The sequence below is a fragment of the Sarcophilus harrisii genome, chromosome 1, assembly GCF_902635505.1.
Source record: "Sarcophilus harrisii chromosome 1, mSarHar1.11, whole genome shotgun sequence".
In the NCBI taxonomy this organism is placed as follows: domain Eukaryota; kingdom Metazoa; phylum Chordata; class Mammalia; order Dasyuromorphia; family Dasyuridae; genus Sarcophilus; species Sarcophilus harrisii.
Window position 1 is genome coordinate 6,447,610 of NC_045426.1, and position 16,271 is coordinate 6,463,880.

Genomic DNA, 16,271 nt, shown 5'->3' on the forward strand with positions numbered 1-16,271 from the left:
TTTGAAATTTGCCAGATGGCATATGGCTATGAAGCCATATCTCGTTTATAGACCAATTATTTTCCAGCCTCATTTTATAGAAGAAAAAGTGAAGTTTTTCAAAAGGTATTATCTGTTCAGGTTTCTAGTCATGGCGAGAGACTCAAGAAATAGTCTCTAGACATTCAGCGATGGCAGGTACTTCAAGGTGAGAATACCCATCCTCTCGGTATTCCCTTCCCTTGGATAGACAGCACCCCCTCTGCATCTCTGGAGATAATCCCTATGAGCGGCTACAACTGAAAAAGAGAATTTCCCAAGGATGACCTGACTGATAAGGGAAACGGAAAGCAGGCAATACCATTTGTCACAAACCCGAGGAAAAGATGAACGCCTCATTTATTTGGGTTTCTTGATTCCAGTTAATTACAGGAACTAGAGGCCGGAGTTGTGTGATCAAGAGTAAGAAAATAAAGAGAGCCTGAGCCAGGAGTGAAGAAAGTGACTGGGCTGTCGAGGCATAGTCAGAAACATGAGCTGTAACGAAAGTTTCAGTTGCAGCCTGAATATGCAATAACATTATCTTTTAATAAGGAGCACAGGACAAGCACGGAGGGAGGATTTTGCACTCTATGGAAAATATTGGCGAAAGGGCAACCCTAGGGACAGGGTAAGCCATTGGCCCAAGTCACCCTGCCTTACATGGCTAGAGCCTAGCTTGGCTGGGTGTCAGTCTGAATTAATGTTCAGGCCCACGCCAGGGCCAGCGTTTCAACGGTTCAAGCCTTCCAGGACCCTGTTTACTTTACTTGTAAATTATACCCTTGAACACTCAGGTTTCAAGGGCCAAGTCGCTGCCAAACTTGTTAGCGGTGGGGAGGTGCCTTGCTCCCGATCTCCCAAGGGCTGCTCCCTCTCCATTCCTCTCGCTCTGGGGGCTGGGCACCCTAGAGGAGCCCTTTCTATCCACACTTGACTCAAGCTAGGCTGCCCCTCGCAGCTCTCCCCTCAGGAACCGTGCCCCTGGGAAGGAGCAGAGATTGATGGTCTGCAGCCCATCATGGGACCATCAGAGCGATGCACCCTAAAGCAAATATTTACATAGCCTCGCCGGAGAGTGGGTCTCGGTTTTACAATGGACATGGGTAAAGGCCATGGTTTAAATTACAGATTAACAAAGCCTTCATGAGCACAAAATTAGGTTATTCTGTTTAAAATCAATCACAGAGCCTGTCATTTTGCTTATTGCCTTGACTTCATAACAAGGGTTTAAATGCGGGCTTTATGTGTGAGTGGAGGCTGCCAGGCTCTGTCCAGGCTCTGCTCTTCCTCACCCTCCTGCTTGTTCCTGAAGCAAATGCTGGGGCAATTAGCAGGGTCTGAATGGGGAGGCCATTTTTCAGGGCTGGGGAATCAGGGAATGAAGTAAAGATGACCCTGCAATAAGAGTGTTAATTGAAAAAGGTTTGGGGATTTCGGGGGGCCAGGGAGAGTTAAGAAAATGGCAAGGGGGTTATTGGCCCCCAGCTCATTCTTAGGGGATTGATTAGGTCTTCATTTTTATTAACTGTAGCACCAGAAGAAGGGACTAGAGGGAAGAGTCTTGAAGAGTCTTGCCCTTGCCCAGCGTGCTCAGTCTGGACTCCTCCGTCAAGAAAACAGCCTTTCTCATTTGACTTTAGGCTGGACCACCACCCCGGCACGGAGCAGGTCACTGATGGCGCTGTCTGCGTAGCCCAGGGACGTCTTCAGTACTTCCACTGTATGCTGCCCGAGCAAAGGAGGGGGCTTCGGCTCGGCCGTGGTGAACCCACTGTACCTCACAGCTGGTCCTGTCAAAGGAGAACGAGAACAGGAAGCTCGTTAATGACAAACCCTAGGAAATTAATTCATTATCCAAGGAGCCTTGGGCATCGTCAGGGAAACCAAACGTTTCTTTGCTAGTTCCAGCATTCTAGATTCTCCAGGATTTGGGGGAGAAATTAAGTTTGGTGTTCAGTTTTCCTTGAATCAGGTTACAGGTCACATATTTCTGCCATCTGTTGGTTACCCAGGTCACCTCTCAAAGCAATTACATGAATGATAGCAGGAGCAAGATGGAAGGAGCTGAGCCCCTTCCCACGATGCCCTCTGCCTTTCAGGTCCAAAAGAAGCCATTTGAGGCAGGGCTCCTGAGAGTATCCCCCGGAGCTGAATGCAAAAGCCACCCAACCTAAATCTTTCTAATGATGAGAAAACTGGGGCAGCTAGTTGGTGCAGTGGGTAGAGCACCAACCCTGAAGTTAGGAAGACCTGAGTTCAAATCTGAACAGACATTTAACACTTCCTGGCTGTGTGACCCTGGGCAAGTCACTTAACCCCAATTGCCTCAGCAAAAAACAAACAATGAGAAAACTGAAGTCCAGGGAAGTAAATGATTTGGTCATTCCATAGCTCTCCTTCATTCCCTCTCAACCTTCCAGAAAAAACCTATAAGTGCCCCCTCAACTTCTCTATGTAGGCACTTCCTAGCTTCTTTCAATCTGATTTTCTCTCTCACTACTCTGTGGAAAGGCAACCCTCTAAATACCCCTAGACCTTTAAGTCACCAAAGCATCCCACCCACCAAAAATATTAACTCCAAGTCCTTACCCCTTTCACCTCTCAGGCTACAACTGTTCCTATGAAGCACCTTCCCCTTCTTACTAACTATTCATTTGAATTCATGGCATTTTAATCCTTAACCTGGTTATTTGAAAACTAAATTGATATTCTATGAGCTCCTTGAAGGCAGGGGCTATGCTACTTTTCGTTGCCTTATCTCCTGCAACAAATAATATACTTTAAACAAAATTGATTAAATCTTGACAGGAAATAACCGACTACTACTCTGGTTATCATTAAAATTCATATTATTGTTTTTTTTTTTTAGAATAAGGAAAAAAGTCAATCTCAAATTAAGTGAATCAATAAAAATGAGGCAACTCAAATATGATTTATTTTTAAGTAACCCATTTACATTACAACTGAGAAATGGCTAAAAGAACACATATTGACATAGATTATCACCATTCCCTAAGAAAGTCTAATTCATGAAAATCAGTCACTGTAGTAAAGGTACCAAAAAAGCCCAGAAACCCACCTATCTAGCAAACATCAAATCTCTTTCCAAGACACATAGATATAGGAGTCAATAGTAACACTTCTTTGTAATAGAAAGTGATTTCTAAAACTTTAGATGATGATGGAATATTATGAATAGCACAACTTTAAAACATCAAGAAGTAAAGCAAAAAGAGACGATTGCAGCTTCAAAAGTAGACAGATCATTACAAAGAAATTTATGGATGAAACTGAAAGGACCATGAACAGATAAAATGGAAATGAGCATTAAGAATTTCTATAACAAATTCTTTTATTCATCAACGAGTTCTGGCATTTGGACTAAAGAAATACAGAACCCATGATCTCATGGCTTGGTTAAGAGATCTGTTTATATCATAGGCAGATTCTATAATAGAAACTGCTCCTAGAGGCAGCTAAAATGAACATAGTGCTGGGTCTAAAGACAGAAAGACTGAGTTCACATCCAATCTTAGATACTTATTCGTTGTGTGACCCTAGCAAATCAAGTTCTTTTTCTGCCTCATAATTCTCAATTATAAAATGAGACAATAATAGCATCTACCTCCCAGGGTTGTGACACTTAATATAATCTCGTACACAATAGGTATTTAATAAAGGCTTATTTCTTACCTTTCTTTAATTGCATTTTAATGAAATTATATAGTCTCAATGTCTAGGGATTTATCTCAGGTTATAATAAGTATCAACCTTTTTTAAAATGGCATGGTAGAGACAGGAACTTACCTGAATTCTCTCAATTTTCCCTACTAACAGCTTTAAATTAACACCTTAAACTGAATTCTGCAATAGCAGAACCAAGAAAAATTCAGTTTTAAATAATTTTCTGCTCCAAGACTACTTGGGAGGTGAAAAATCTGTCTCTAGATGTGGAAAAGGAGGGGCAGAATACAACATAGACCATACTAGCAAGCCTGAGAGGTGACTGAATTAGTGGTAGCATAAGCTTCAGGAGCTCTTAGTACACAGATATAAGGATGGGGGGGAGTCAGATAACTAGTCAGAAGGAGATTACATGGAACCCTTTGATGGTCCTGGGATCAGGATTCTGTTGCATTGCCCATATTCAATTCTAGGTTGCAGTTCCATGATGGAGAGGAATATTACTACATTAGTGCTTATAGCCCCCAGAAAATTGGATACAACTCCAGGGAGAAGGAGAGTACTTGTGGTGTAGGGTCCCAGATATCAGTTCCAAGGTAGAAAGAATCCTAGCACTTTAGGCTGTGGGAGAGCAGGGGACCAAGTTACACTTTCAGGGCCAAGAGAAGGGATAGCACTTGCAACTACAGAAGAACAAGGTCCCTTCCTGAGTGAAACCAAGAGCAAAACCTAGAGAGCAGTGACCACATCTCTCTTTTCAACATACTACCTTTCAATAAAACTGGCTTCAAAAACAGACATACAAAATAACACCCCCCCACACCCAGGAGCAGAGCCCAACTTTAACATGAAGTTAAAAGTCAAGAAATAAACTGGAAAAATGAGGAAGAAAACTAACCATAAAAAGTCATTCTAGTGACTGGAGATCAAAACACAAACTCAGTTTGTAAAAACAGTTATAAGCATAGCCTCAAAATAACAAAAGAGGAAATTGAACACAAACCCAATTCCTGGTTAGACCTCAAAAAGGATTTTCAAAATCTGAGAGACAGAAGAAAAATTGAGGGAAAAGTGATGCAAGAAAATTATGAAAATAAAGTGAACATCTTGGTAAAAGAAGCAAAAAAAAAAATTCTGAAGAAAATAACACCTTAAAAAACAAAATGGGCCAAATGGTAAAAAGAAGGACAGAAATGTATCAAAAAGAAGTCCTTAAAAATAGAATTGGTGGCCAAATGCAAAAAAGGTACAAAAATTCACTGAAGAAAGTAAGTAATTAAAAATTAGTATTTGACAACTAATAGCAAATAACCCCAGAAAGACATCAAGAAACAATAAAACAAAGTTAAAAGGATGAAAAAAATAGAAGAAAATGTGAAATATCTCACTGGAAAAACAACTGATCTAGAAAAGAGATTGAAGAAAGGTCATTTAATAATAGCTAGACTACTTGAAAACCAAATTTAAAAAAATCCTAGACATCACATTTCAAGAAATTATCAAGGAAAACTGCCCTGATATCCTGGAGCCAGAAAGTAAAATAGAAATGAAAAGAATCATAAATCACTTTTCAAATTAGAAACTCCCAAGAATATTATAACCAAATTCCAGAACTCTCAGGTCAAAAAGAAAATATTGCAAGCAGCCAAAAAAAAAATTCAAATGTCACAAAGCCATAGTCTGGATCACATAAGATGTACAAGTTTCCATTTTACAGGATCAGGGGGCTTGGAATATGACATACGAGAAGACAAAGAAACTAGGATTACAACCAAAAATAACCTATCCATCAAAAACAAGTATAATTTTTCAGGGAGGGAATGGATATTTAATGAGATGAAGAATTTTTCAAACATGTCTGATGTCTGACTAGAGTTGAATAAAAATTTTGATTTTTCAAATGGTAGACTCAAGGGAATCTTAAAAAGGTAAACATAAAAGAGAAATCATCAGGGATTCAATAGGATTAAGCTGCTTACATTCCTATACAAGGAAAATGATACATGTAACTCCTAAGAAATTTATCCTTATTAGGGCTGTTAGAAGGAATATATATAGTCAAAGGGCACTGGTATGAATTGACTCTGATTGGGATGATTTTAAAAAATTTAAAGGGTGAGAAGAGATGCATTTGGAAAAGAAGGAAGGGAGAGGTAGAATGGAAAAAATTTATCTCACACAAAAAAGGGGACCACAAAAGACAGCTTTTACAGTGGAGGGAAAATGAGCAGGTGGAGCAATGCTTGAACCTTACTCTTACTTACTTTGAATAGCTCAAAGAAGAAATAACATGTGTACTCAGTTGAGTATAAAAATATATTTTATACTATAGGGAAGTAGAAGAGAAGAAGGGAATTAGGGGAAGGGGGAGGTGCTAATAAAAGGGAGGAGAGAGAGAGAATAAATGAGGAAATTATACTAATTATAATTAGTAATCATAACAGAGAAAGAAAACTATATACTAGTTTCCCTAATGAACATTGATGTATTTTTTTAAATAACATACTAACAAGAAGATTAAAGCAATATATCAGACAGATCAAGAATTATGACCTAATGGGATTTATGCCAAGAAAGCAGGGCTGGTTCAATAATAGGAAAACTATCAGGATAATTAAGCATATCAATAACAAAAACAACAAAAATCATACAATTAGTTCAATTGATGCAGAAAAAGCTTTTGAGAAAATATAATATGCATTCTATTAAAACACTAGAAAACAGGAATAAAAGAAGCTTTCTTTAAATGATAAATTATATATATATATATATGTATATGTATATATATATAAAACCATTAATAAGCATTATCTGAAACAGAATAATCTAGAAATGTTCCCAAAAAGATCAGGGTGAAGCAAGGCTATTCATTATCACCACTATTATTCAATTTCATTTCAGAAATGCTAGCTATAGCAATGAGGGGGGAAAAGAAATTGAAAGAATTAGAATAAGCAATGAGAAAACAAAACTATCATCCTTTGAAGATGATATGATGATATATTTAGAGAATCAACCAAAAATTGTTGAAATAATTTACAACTTCAGCATACAAAAAGAATCCACATAAACCATCAGCATTTCTCTGAACAAAGTCCAGCAGGAAGAGCTAGAATGAGAAATTTCATTTCAAGAAACTGTAGACAATGTAAAATACGTGGGAGTCTACATGCCAAGACATGATAAGAAATTATATAAACACAATTACAAAATACTTTCACACAAACATTTAAACAATGAGAGAACTATCAGCTCATTTGTAGGCCAAGCCAATATAATAAAATGACAATTCTACCCAAAATAAATTATCCAGTGCCATAGCAATCAATCTGCCAAGCTTGGGGTAAAAAATAACAAAATTTTATCTGAAAAAACAAAAGGTCAAGAATATCAAGGGATTCAATTGTGGAGGGGGTAGTGGGGGGGAATGGAAGATCATGAAGTCTAGCAGTACCAGATCTCAAACTATATTGCAAAGAGGTATTCATGAAAAACAATCTGGTATTGGCCATTAAATAAAGTTCTAAATCAATGCAATAGATAAAGCATACAAGACACAGTAGAAAATTACCATAGTAATCTAGTGTTTGATAAACCTAAAGATCTAAGAGTTTGGGACAAGAATTCACAATCTGACAAAAATTGGGAAAACTGGAAAACAGTTTGTCAGAAAGTACAAACCAAAATCTCATGCTGTACAAGATCAAAATGAGTAAATGATTTAGACATAAAAAGTGATATCATAAGCAAATTAGAGCAATATAGAAAAATGAACCTGTCAAATGTATATATAAGGGAAAAGTTTATATTCAAATAAGAGATAGAGAACATTAAAATATAATAAAATAGCTAATTTTGATTATATTAGATTTAAAAGGTTTTGGGCAAGATTAGAAGAAAATCAGAAGCCTAAGGGAAAAAAATTGTTCTATCAAGTTTCTCTAGTGATGGCCAAATTTCTCATGTATATAGAGAATTGTGTCAAATTTATACAAATATAAGTTTTCCCCAATTGAAAAACTTCCATTAATAATTCATTTACAAAGTGATTATGGGAGTACTTTATTGCAAACTCCTCAGAGTAATCCTGTTACGTGACATCTATGAAATTCCCAAAAATATAATGTAAAGACAATTTGTACAACACTCTAAAATGGGTTCCACTTATGCAATTTTGATATCTGAGCAATCAATACACATTTATTAAGAGGTTAATGTGTGTCAGAAATTGTAGAGAACACAAGAGCTCTCAAAGGAATTCCATTCTGATTGATGAGACATGCATATAAATAGGCATATATAAACAAGAACCCTTAGAGGGGGGAAGGTTGATCCTGAGAAACCTAAAAATGACCTTCTCTAGAATGTGACCATGAGGGAATCAGAATGGAGGTGGGAGAACATTCCAGTCACAAAAGTGAGCCTGATTTCTACTTTACTTCAGTAAAGATATGTGTCCTTCTCTATAAGAATCTCAGGAAGCTCGCTGATTGATAGTTGATACTTCTATGTTTTAAAAGAAATCAGGTACCCTCTGCTCAAGTTCCATAGTGGAAGTGATAGTTGGCTGTGGGTGCAAATAAATTTGCATAGCCTGTGGTTCTTAGCCTTGGCAGATTCCAAGCTCTTCCATTAGGCTGGTGCTAAGTTAGGTATCTTTTAAAAGGAAAACTATCTAGAACTCTGACACAATTATACTCCATTTACTTCCAAATGTTTCTGGGAAAAAACCCACTCCCTGCAAAAGACTATAGCATCTGAATCCCAGAACTCAGATGAAGTCTTAGCATCTCACGTAAGGCTGTTTCACAAAGGCCATGCAAGGATCTAAGTCAACATATTGAATTCACTTTCTTTTTGTTTAGTGTATGAAATGAATGATTCTTATTTACCTTATTTTATTCATAACATTTATCCCTTTTCTCCAAAGACCAGTTGTTTGGTAAAACACAGACAATGTCAATGTTATGACCTTCATTACAAGTACAACCTATCTTTTAACCCACAAAAATAATGGATCAAACCATATTTCCCTGAGGAAGCCCACAGGAAGCAGGACTCTCTGAATGATCTGCTGAATGGCACCTGGACCTTAGGCAAAGCTGATAAATGCTCTGGGCTATGCAGGGAATTCTATGGATGGAAAACATTGTTTTGGTTTGCTCTTACAGAGACAAGACCTCTGTCTCCAGAGCTGTCAGCTTGGCCCTTCATACTCCACATAAAATTCACCAAAGGGGAAAGGAGACCTTTGGCAGGGATCCAAGGGATTTTCCCTGCTCAGAAGTTCTGCCACACTCATCTTTTCTCATTCTCTCCTCTGCCATGCTTGATCACTTATCTGCCATTGTATTTGCTCAGGAACTGCTTCCTTTTAAAGCTCCTATAGCTACACACACATACACACACAACACACACACACATACACATATATACACACCCTACCATGCCAGAATCCCTGGCTTACCATTGCCCAAGACAATTTATTATTAGATCGGTTCAAAGATTTGGTCAAACCTCATTTTCTACCCTCCTGTCACCCCCTTCCCCAATTGAAGTATGTCATTTTAGAAAATTAAAAATGTGGAGAAATATGTTCAGAGGAGATTAGAATGAGACTTGGCAGATTCCTGGCCAGCTGACTGAGGACTCTGAGCAAGATGGTAGCCTAGCCAACTGGAACTGGGCATATGCTAGGGCAGATAGTGCTTCTGTAAATCTCAAATTGTTTCGAGCGAGCTGTATCCACTGGGCTTTTCCAAGGGCACTTTAAATCTAGCTGTGTAAAGAACAGGTCAAGCTGATAATATCATTTCTTTCCATAGACAATCCTCCAGTGATTTCTGGGGCGAGTCTGGTCAAATTCTATCTCCCTGAGTAGGAAGTTCCTACGTCTACAACTGAAATCATGCTGCTTAAGTAGAAGAAGGAATTAGAATCCTTAGGGAATTCCAAATTGATGGAGGGAGACTGGATGGAATACTTGGTGCCATTGTTACACTTGTAAAGACAACACTACTTGTGTTTGTGTTAGGAAACAATAAGAAGATCTGGGAGCTCAGAGGTGGTTAGGACCCATGTCAATGAGAAAATGATTCCTCTTTTTGTGTCTGCCTGTCCTCTGATATTAGCGGCTCCCCTATTTCCAAGCTTTGTAAGGTTCAGGTAAAGGATGGACTGTTGAATGTTGGAAGGAGAATAATGGATAGGCTGGAAAAGTAGTTATTGCCCCAAATGAGAAGATCTTTGAATGTCAAACCTAAGAATGCATATTTGATTCTAGAGGTAACAGGAAGCCCTTGATTTGCTGAATAGGAGGATACTAAGGGTCAGATTTGCATTTTAAGAAATTCACTTCAGCAATTGAATGAAGCATTGGGCTAGGAAGGGAAGACTCTTGAAGTAAGGCAGCCATTTGCTATAGCAATGTCTGCAGTCCCATATGTACTTTCCATGAGCCTGGATAAAATATTCTCTGCAAACCTTAATTTTTTTAACTGGTCAAGAAAAAAATAAGCATCTCAGACACAACTGTTCACAATTTAAGTATTAAACAAAAGGTGTCATGTTCAACATGACTGCACAGGTCTACAGTGAGCATCTGGTCACTGTTCCCCCTATGACAATTCCCATTAAACTTGAAGACATTTTTTAGGTCAGCCTCCAGTGCTTCGGTTTCTGGAACATGCAATCCCAGGTCCATTAACCTCTCCTAATGAATCCTACTCTGCAGAACTTTAAGTATTTTTGTGGCTGTGCCTATGAACTCTCCCCAGCTTGTCCCTGCCCTTTTTAAGCAATAGGAAGTAGCCTTCTCTGACTAGTGCAGCAAAAGCATTTACTGGGGCTTCTTCTCTACATCCCTCCTTACAATCCTTCTTTTTGAGTAACTGCAAATTATCCTGTAGACTAGACACCACTCTGATCTCCAGATCCTTTTTTTAAATTTTATTTTATGGGTAGTAAACCATGCCTACATTGGGTCTTTTAGATTCTTCTTTTAAATAAACTTTCCCATATTTTCCTTACTTAATTCTCCAATTTCTCTATCAGCTGCTGAGTTCTAATTCTCATTTATCAGTTGTTACCCATTACCCACTTGGTGAGCTAAGGGCAGCTAGACAACACAGTGGATAAAGCATTGGGCTTGGAAATGTTAAGATGAATGACTCAATTTATGCCAAAGTAGTATGGTGTCATAGACCTGTGATTTTATTAGTTGGAGAACTCCCTAATAGAGAGTCTGTTCACAGATACTGTGAACTTCAAGTCCTAGAGAGATCCCAGCAATATTATCCTTGGCCACATGGTCACCCAGGATCAGAACTAGGACTGGAATGGCCTTTTTCAGAGTCAAAGACTCTCTTGGCCAATATGCTCTGGTTCACACTGGATTGAGAGCAGTCATTTATAGTAATGACTCCCCTCCCCCTATGAGTTTTTCCATGGTTCCTGCCCAGACCTAAGCTTGCCTCCATTTGATGCACCAGGCAAACATCCATTGAGCAAAGGATAGATGTGCCCCTATGGGGGTGCTGTCTGCCAAAAGAAAATGCAGGTGGGTCTTCACAGAGGGAATTGGCAATTGTAGCTTTCACTTGTCCCCCACCGAGCCCCAATTCAGGAGGTGATCAGGTTATGTCCTTGGCTCATGGGTGCCAGCTCCCTTATCTGTAAAATGAGAGCGTCCAGGGCCCCATGATATCCATGACTTTGGACAGAATAAAGAACATAAACTTCCACCTGAGAAATTAATCCTACCCCAGAAAGCCAAAGAGAAAATGCAAGGCTATTAACACGCCTGAAAAAAAGTGGGACTACTTCATGAGAGGCGGGGTAGTCCAGGGCTTTCAAGTCCAGAAACAGGCTGGCTTCTGATACCCTTAAAGTCCCCTTTGTCATCTTGCTGAAATCACAGATTTGATTCAAATGGAAGCAGAAGGGCTCCATGGGCAACAAACTAGAGCCAGAGTCAAATCTAGCTGTGGGCGAGACAGTAAATTCTACACTTCTCTCAGACTCAGTTTCTTCATTTGCAGTGCAGTAACTACCTCCTCAGAGAGTATGGAGAAGCTGGAGTGAGCTGATCTTTGGGAAGGGATTTGCAAACAAGGCCATAGGATCTAGGGGAAATCCTGCTAATGCAGGAATCAGAGGACTTGAGTTCGAAGCCAGTATCTGATGCTTTTACACAAGTCACCTTGGACAGCATCCCCGGGGGTTCAGTTTCCTATCTGTAAAGTTAGGGCCTTTGTTGGACTGAGGAGTCCCTGATAGCTTCAAGTTCACAATCTATATTTTTAAAAATAAAATGAAGGAAGAGTTGACTGCTGTTCTTGAAAAGCCTCACAAAACACTACATTACTACAAAGGCAAGGTACCCCCCATAACAGATGGAAGTCACCTCTCCCTACTTAGTTATCCCACAGAAAAGTGGATCTCCAAAGCAACAGAGGTGCTGGTTTCCTTCCTAGACTAGACTAAACTCCATGAGGGGGTATCTCCTCCTGCTCCTCCCTACTCCTCATCCCCCATCCCAGGGTCCAGAAAACAATGTGAATGTAGGTATCTGGAAATAATATCAGAGAGAAAGTAATCTACCAGATGGGAAATACCTTTAATGTCCTTGGCTGCTCAAGATGATGCCATTAAAGAGATATGCCGGGGCTCCCATCCTTCAGAAGACCTTCCCAGGCTGCCACAGACCTCTCCCGGAATACACATCCTCCAGTTTAATCTACCACACAGCCACCATTTTTGATGGGCAAAGACCCATGAGCAACAGGAGCCTATTGGGCCCTCAGGAACTGAAGGGGTTCACAGAGATCTCCTAGTGCGATCCCAATATTTTGGGGATGGGGGAAACCTTCCCCACAGAGATACTGCTTCACCTCTTCCCTTGAGTGTAGATATGGATGGGGGCCAGTGGTGGTAAATGGAAGGAAAGTCCTAGCAGTATCAGAGAAGGGGTCCCAACTGCTGCATTTTCCTGAGATTTGTGCATCTTCTAACCCTGAACAAGAAATCTCTACTGAAACCCTTAAGCAGGAAATGTCTCAGGATCAGCTCACTCACAGATCAGCGCCAAGGGTCAAAGTCATGGCAAATCCCATTCCCTCTTTCCCCACCCTGCCCCCGTATTATCTCTGGGGTCTTCCTCGAGGAGAGACAGATCAAGCTAGAACTGCTTGGATAAGTACTATTTTATTTTTCTTTTTTGTCATGTCTGAACTGGGCACAACATTTCCCAAAGTCAAGAATCTGGAAGAAAAACAAACATCTGTCTTAGAATATATGCAATTCCATAGCAAAATATTTTTTATTTTGGCTCCTTGGGCCCATGGTTAAGATACTTGCTAGAGATAGTATTTAATCTTCAAGGCTTAACCAGTGTCACAAGGAGACAAACTTCATTTGGCTGAAAAAAAAAAGAGCTCTCTAGCCCAGGATTCTTTGGCAATTTCTCCTCCAATCCTTGATCTTGGTATCATCATCATCATCATCACAACATTTTGTATATGGTGCCTATCAGCCACAGCATCCAAAGCACCAGGCTAAGCCATCCAGTCAGAACACATTAAACCCATTAGAGCTTAGATAACACAGATAAAACCATTCAAATTAGCATGACGTGGTGGGAAAAGGGTCATGAAGAATAAATGTGCCTTGGGAGATATTTTAGGAGAGACCTGATTCGTGGTGCTCCTTGGGTTCTATGTTAAAGCATCCAGGAAAATCACAGTACCAGAGACAACAATGTGATCTGTGCTCCAGACTTTGGGCCCTCCTTCCACGAGTCACCCAGGGTTCATAGGTGCCACAGAGCAGCATGGCCTGCATGAAATTTAACCCATTTCCTTCCAAATACCTTGGATACGAGAGCAAATTAGTTTGAAGCCCAATAAATAATTAAATATTTTTGCCTCATTCACTCCACACACCCCAACTCTCTCTTACTCTTTCACCCTAAATTCAAGCCATTTTCAAGGCCTGTCAACTTCACTTCTGCAACATCTCTCAAAAATTCCCCCCCTTTTCCCTTTGATACCACACCCACTGGTGCAGCTCCTCATTACCTCACAATGGCTGCTGATGGGTTTGCCTGTCTCAAGTCTCTTCCCACTCATTTACCTTCCACTCAGCCACCAAAGTGATTTTCCTAAATTGAAGATCCAATCATGTCATCCCCCCTACTCAATAAACTCCACTGGCTCCCTATTGCCTCCAAGACCAAATACAAAATCCTCTATTTGGTATCAAAGTTCATCAAAATGTAAACCCCTCCTACCTTTCTTGCTTTCTTAGACTGTACTATCCACCATATGCTCTTATCTTCAATGGCACCATTCCATGAATAAAACTGCATTTTCTGGGCATTTTCTCTGGCTGTCCTCCATGCCTAAAATGTTCCAACTACTGACCTCCCCGGCTTCCTTTTTTATCCTGAATTCTAATCTTTATTACGCACATTTCTTAAGAGTTCATTGCCTTGGCAGCAAAATCTCAGTCTCCCAATATCCCTCATGGATTTTACTTTCTAGGATGATAGGACACATAAAACCACAAAGGGTAATTGAATTCAAGGAGGTAGGAAACAAAGTGCTATACGAGATCTAAGAGTAAAAGTTGTTAGAGCCAGCCAAGTATCAGGGATGACTGCTCGGAGGAAGCAGGTTTTGAACCAGGCTTTTGAAGGTCAGCAGGTAAAGAAAGGAGAGGGCATTATAGGGCACAATAAATACAAAGAAGTGGGAAAGTAGTAGAGTTCAGGGAACAGAAAAATAGTCTATTTTGTTTGGAAGTCAATAAATAACCAATAAAGGCTAGGTGGCACAGTGGATAGAGTACTAGGTCTGAACTCTGGTAAAGTTCCCCTGGCTTCCTTTTAAATCCCAAGTAAAATCCGATCTTGTACAGGAAGCCTTTCCCAACCTTTCCTAATTCCAATGTCTTCCTTCCACTAATTCATCTCTCTGTAGCTTTATTTATATTTATATTGCTTGCATGTTGTCTCCCCCATTAAATTTTAAGCTCCTTGAGGGGAGGAACTGTCTTTTGAAAAGTTTTTGTACTTAATGCTTAGCAAAAGACTTGGCATATAGTAGGTGCTTAATAAATGTTTATTGATTGGTTAGTTGATTAAAATATTGGTGTCTAACTGATGTATTTGGAAGATGGTATTTTTTATCTGAGCCCCATAATTCCAGTCTTACATAATACTTAACACCATTGTCTCCAACACCCAGTAAAGGAACAAATGGGGGGAGAGAATATCTATTCAGATGTATATGTATTTCTGACATCAGAGGTCCCATTAATGTGATCCCCTGGGAGATCACTGTAAGCCTATAAACATGGATGTAATTCATGAATTGGAGAAGAAAATGGCAACTCACTCCAATATCTCTGCCAAGTGGATACCATTGGTATACTATGGTTCACAGGGTCATGACTGAATAACTAAATAAGTCGTGAGTATGGTGTGCAGTTCTTGGGACTATGGTTTAGGGAAGATATCAATAAACTGAAGTGTCTCCATAGAAGGACCACCAACCCTAATAAAAGTTTAGGCTGAAGGAATTGAGGATGTCTAGCCTGGAGAAGGAAAAAAAATGCCTATGTTATAATCATATTCAACTATCTGAAAACCTGCCTTTTGAAAGAGAGGTTGGACTTGTCCTGTGGGCCACAGAAGGCAGAACCTGGAACGATTGAAGGTGACATAAATTTGGGGTTGATGTTAAGGGGAGAACCTTTCCAACAATGAGAGCCCCATGGATTGCAAAAATTCGATGCTCATTTATAAGGTATATTGTGGAAGGAATTTGTTTTCAGGTGGATTCTGGGCTAAATGCTTGCTACAACTCTGTGGTTTCGGGATCTGTTCTGACATGGATTTTTCCTTCTGGAAAAAGGCAGGACAGTTTGTATTGTTTCTCCCCCTCCCTCGATCCTTTTACTACCCAAGGAGGATAAGGGTCAAATCAGGTCCTGGACCGCATCCTACATCCAAGTTACATGGGAAAGTCCCGTTCACATCCATCTGCCAAAGTCATGGCTCCTTTTGCAGAGGGTCCTTTAAGAAGCTGGGCATCTCGCCTACGAACTCCCTTCTCCTCCTTGAACTATCCTTGACCCTCCTGCTCTTTTCAACACTTCTCCAAATGATCAGCCTGGCCATAAACCACCTTGATGACAATGCAAACTCTGCCAAGATAATCAATACTTCTCTTTTTCACCCTCGTAATTCAAAGATTCAACACACTCTCTGTGGCTAAGTTCCCAAGACTTTGTTTGGTCAGCCTGAAGCATGGAAAACAGTATCAGTTCGACCAGAGTCTCGGTCCAGAATATTATAAACTTCATCAACCTTCAAAGTCATGACCTCCTCTTCACCTCCTCCGCCTCAGAGCACCATGGCGGAGAATTGGGGAATAAAGTTTCCAGTCAAGAAAGCCGAATTAGATGGAGGTTCATCTTGGAGACATGAAGGACAGCCTGGAAGCTGGACCAGGTGGCTATTCTTGGCTCTGGATCCTGTGGAATTTAGAGAAGGCTCTTACTCC

General features: G+C 40.0%; 1 protein-coding gene across 2 annotated transcripts in view; it reads right to left on the reverse strand.

Annotated features, from left to right (window-relative positions):
• Positions 1-361: 361 nt before the first annotated feature.
• Positions 362-16,271, reverse strand: part of SUGCT (succinyl-CoA:glutarate-CoA transferase) — a 537,637-nt gene continuing 521,727 nt past the window's right edge. For both annotated transcript variants that reach the window (XM_031951830.1, XM_031951825.1), the window contains one exon: positions 362-1,811. In XM_031951830.1, the coding sequence (XP_031807690.1) occupies positions 1,648-1,811 (164 nt within the window). In that variant the 3' untranslated portion in view covers positions 362-1,647. The remainder of the gene's footprint in view (positions 1,812-16,271) is intronic.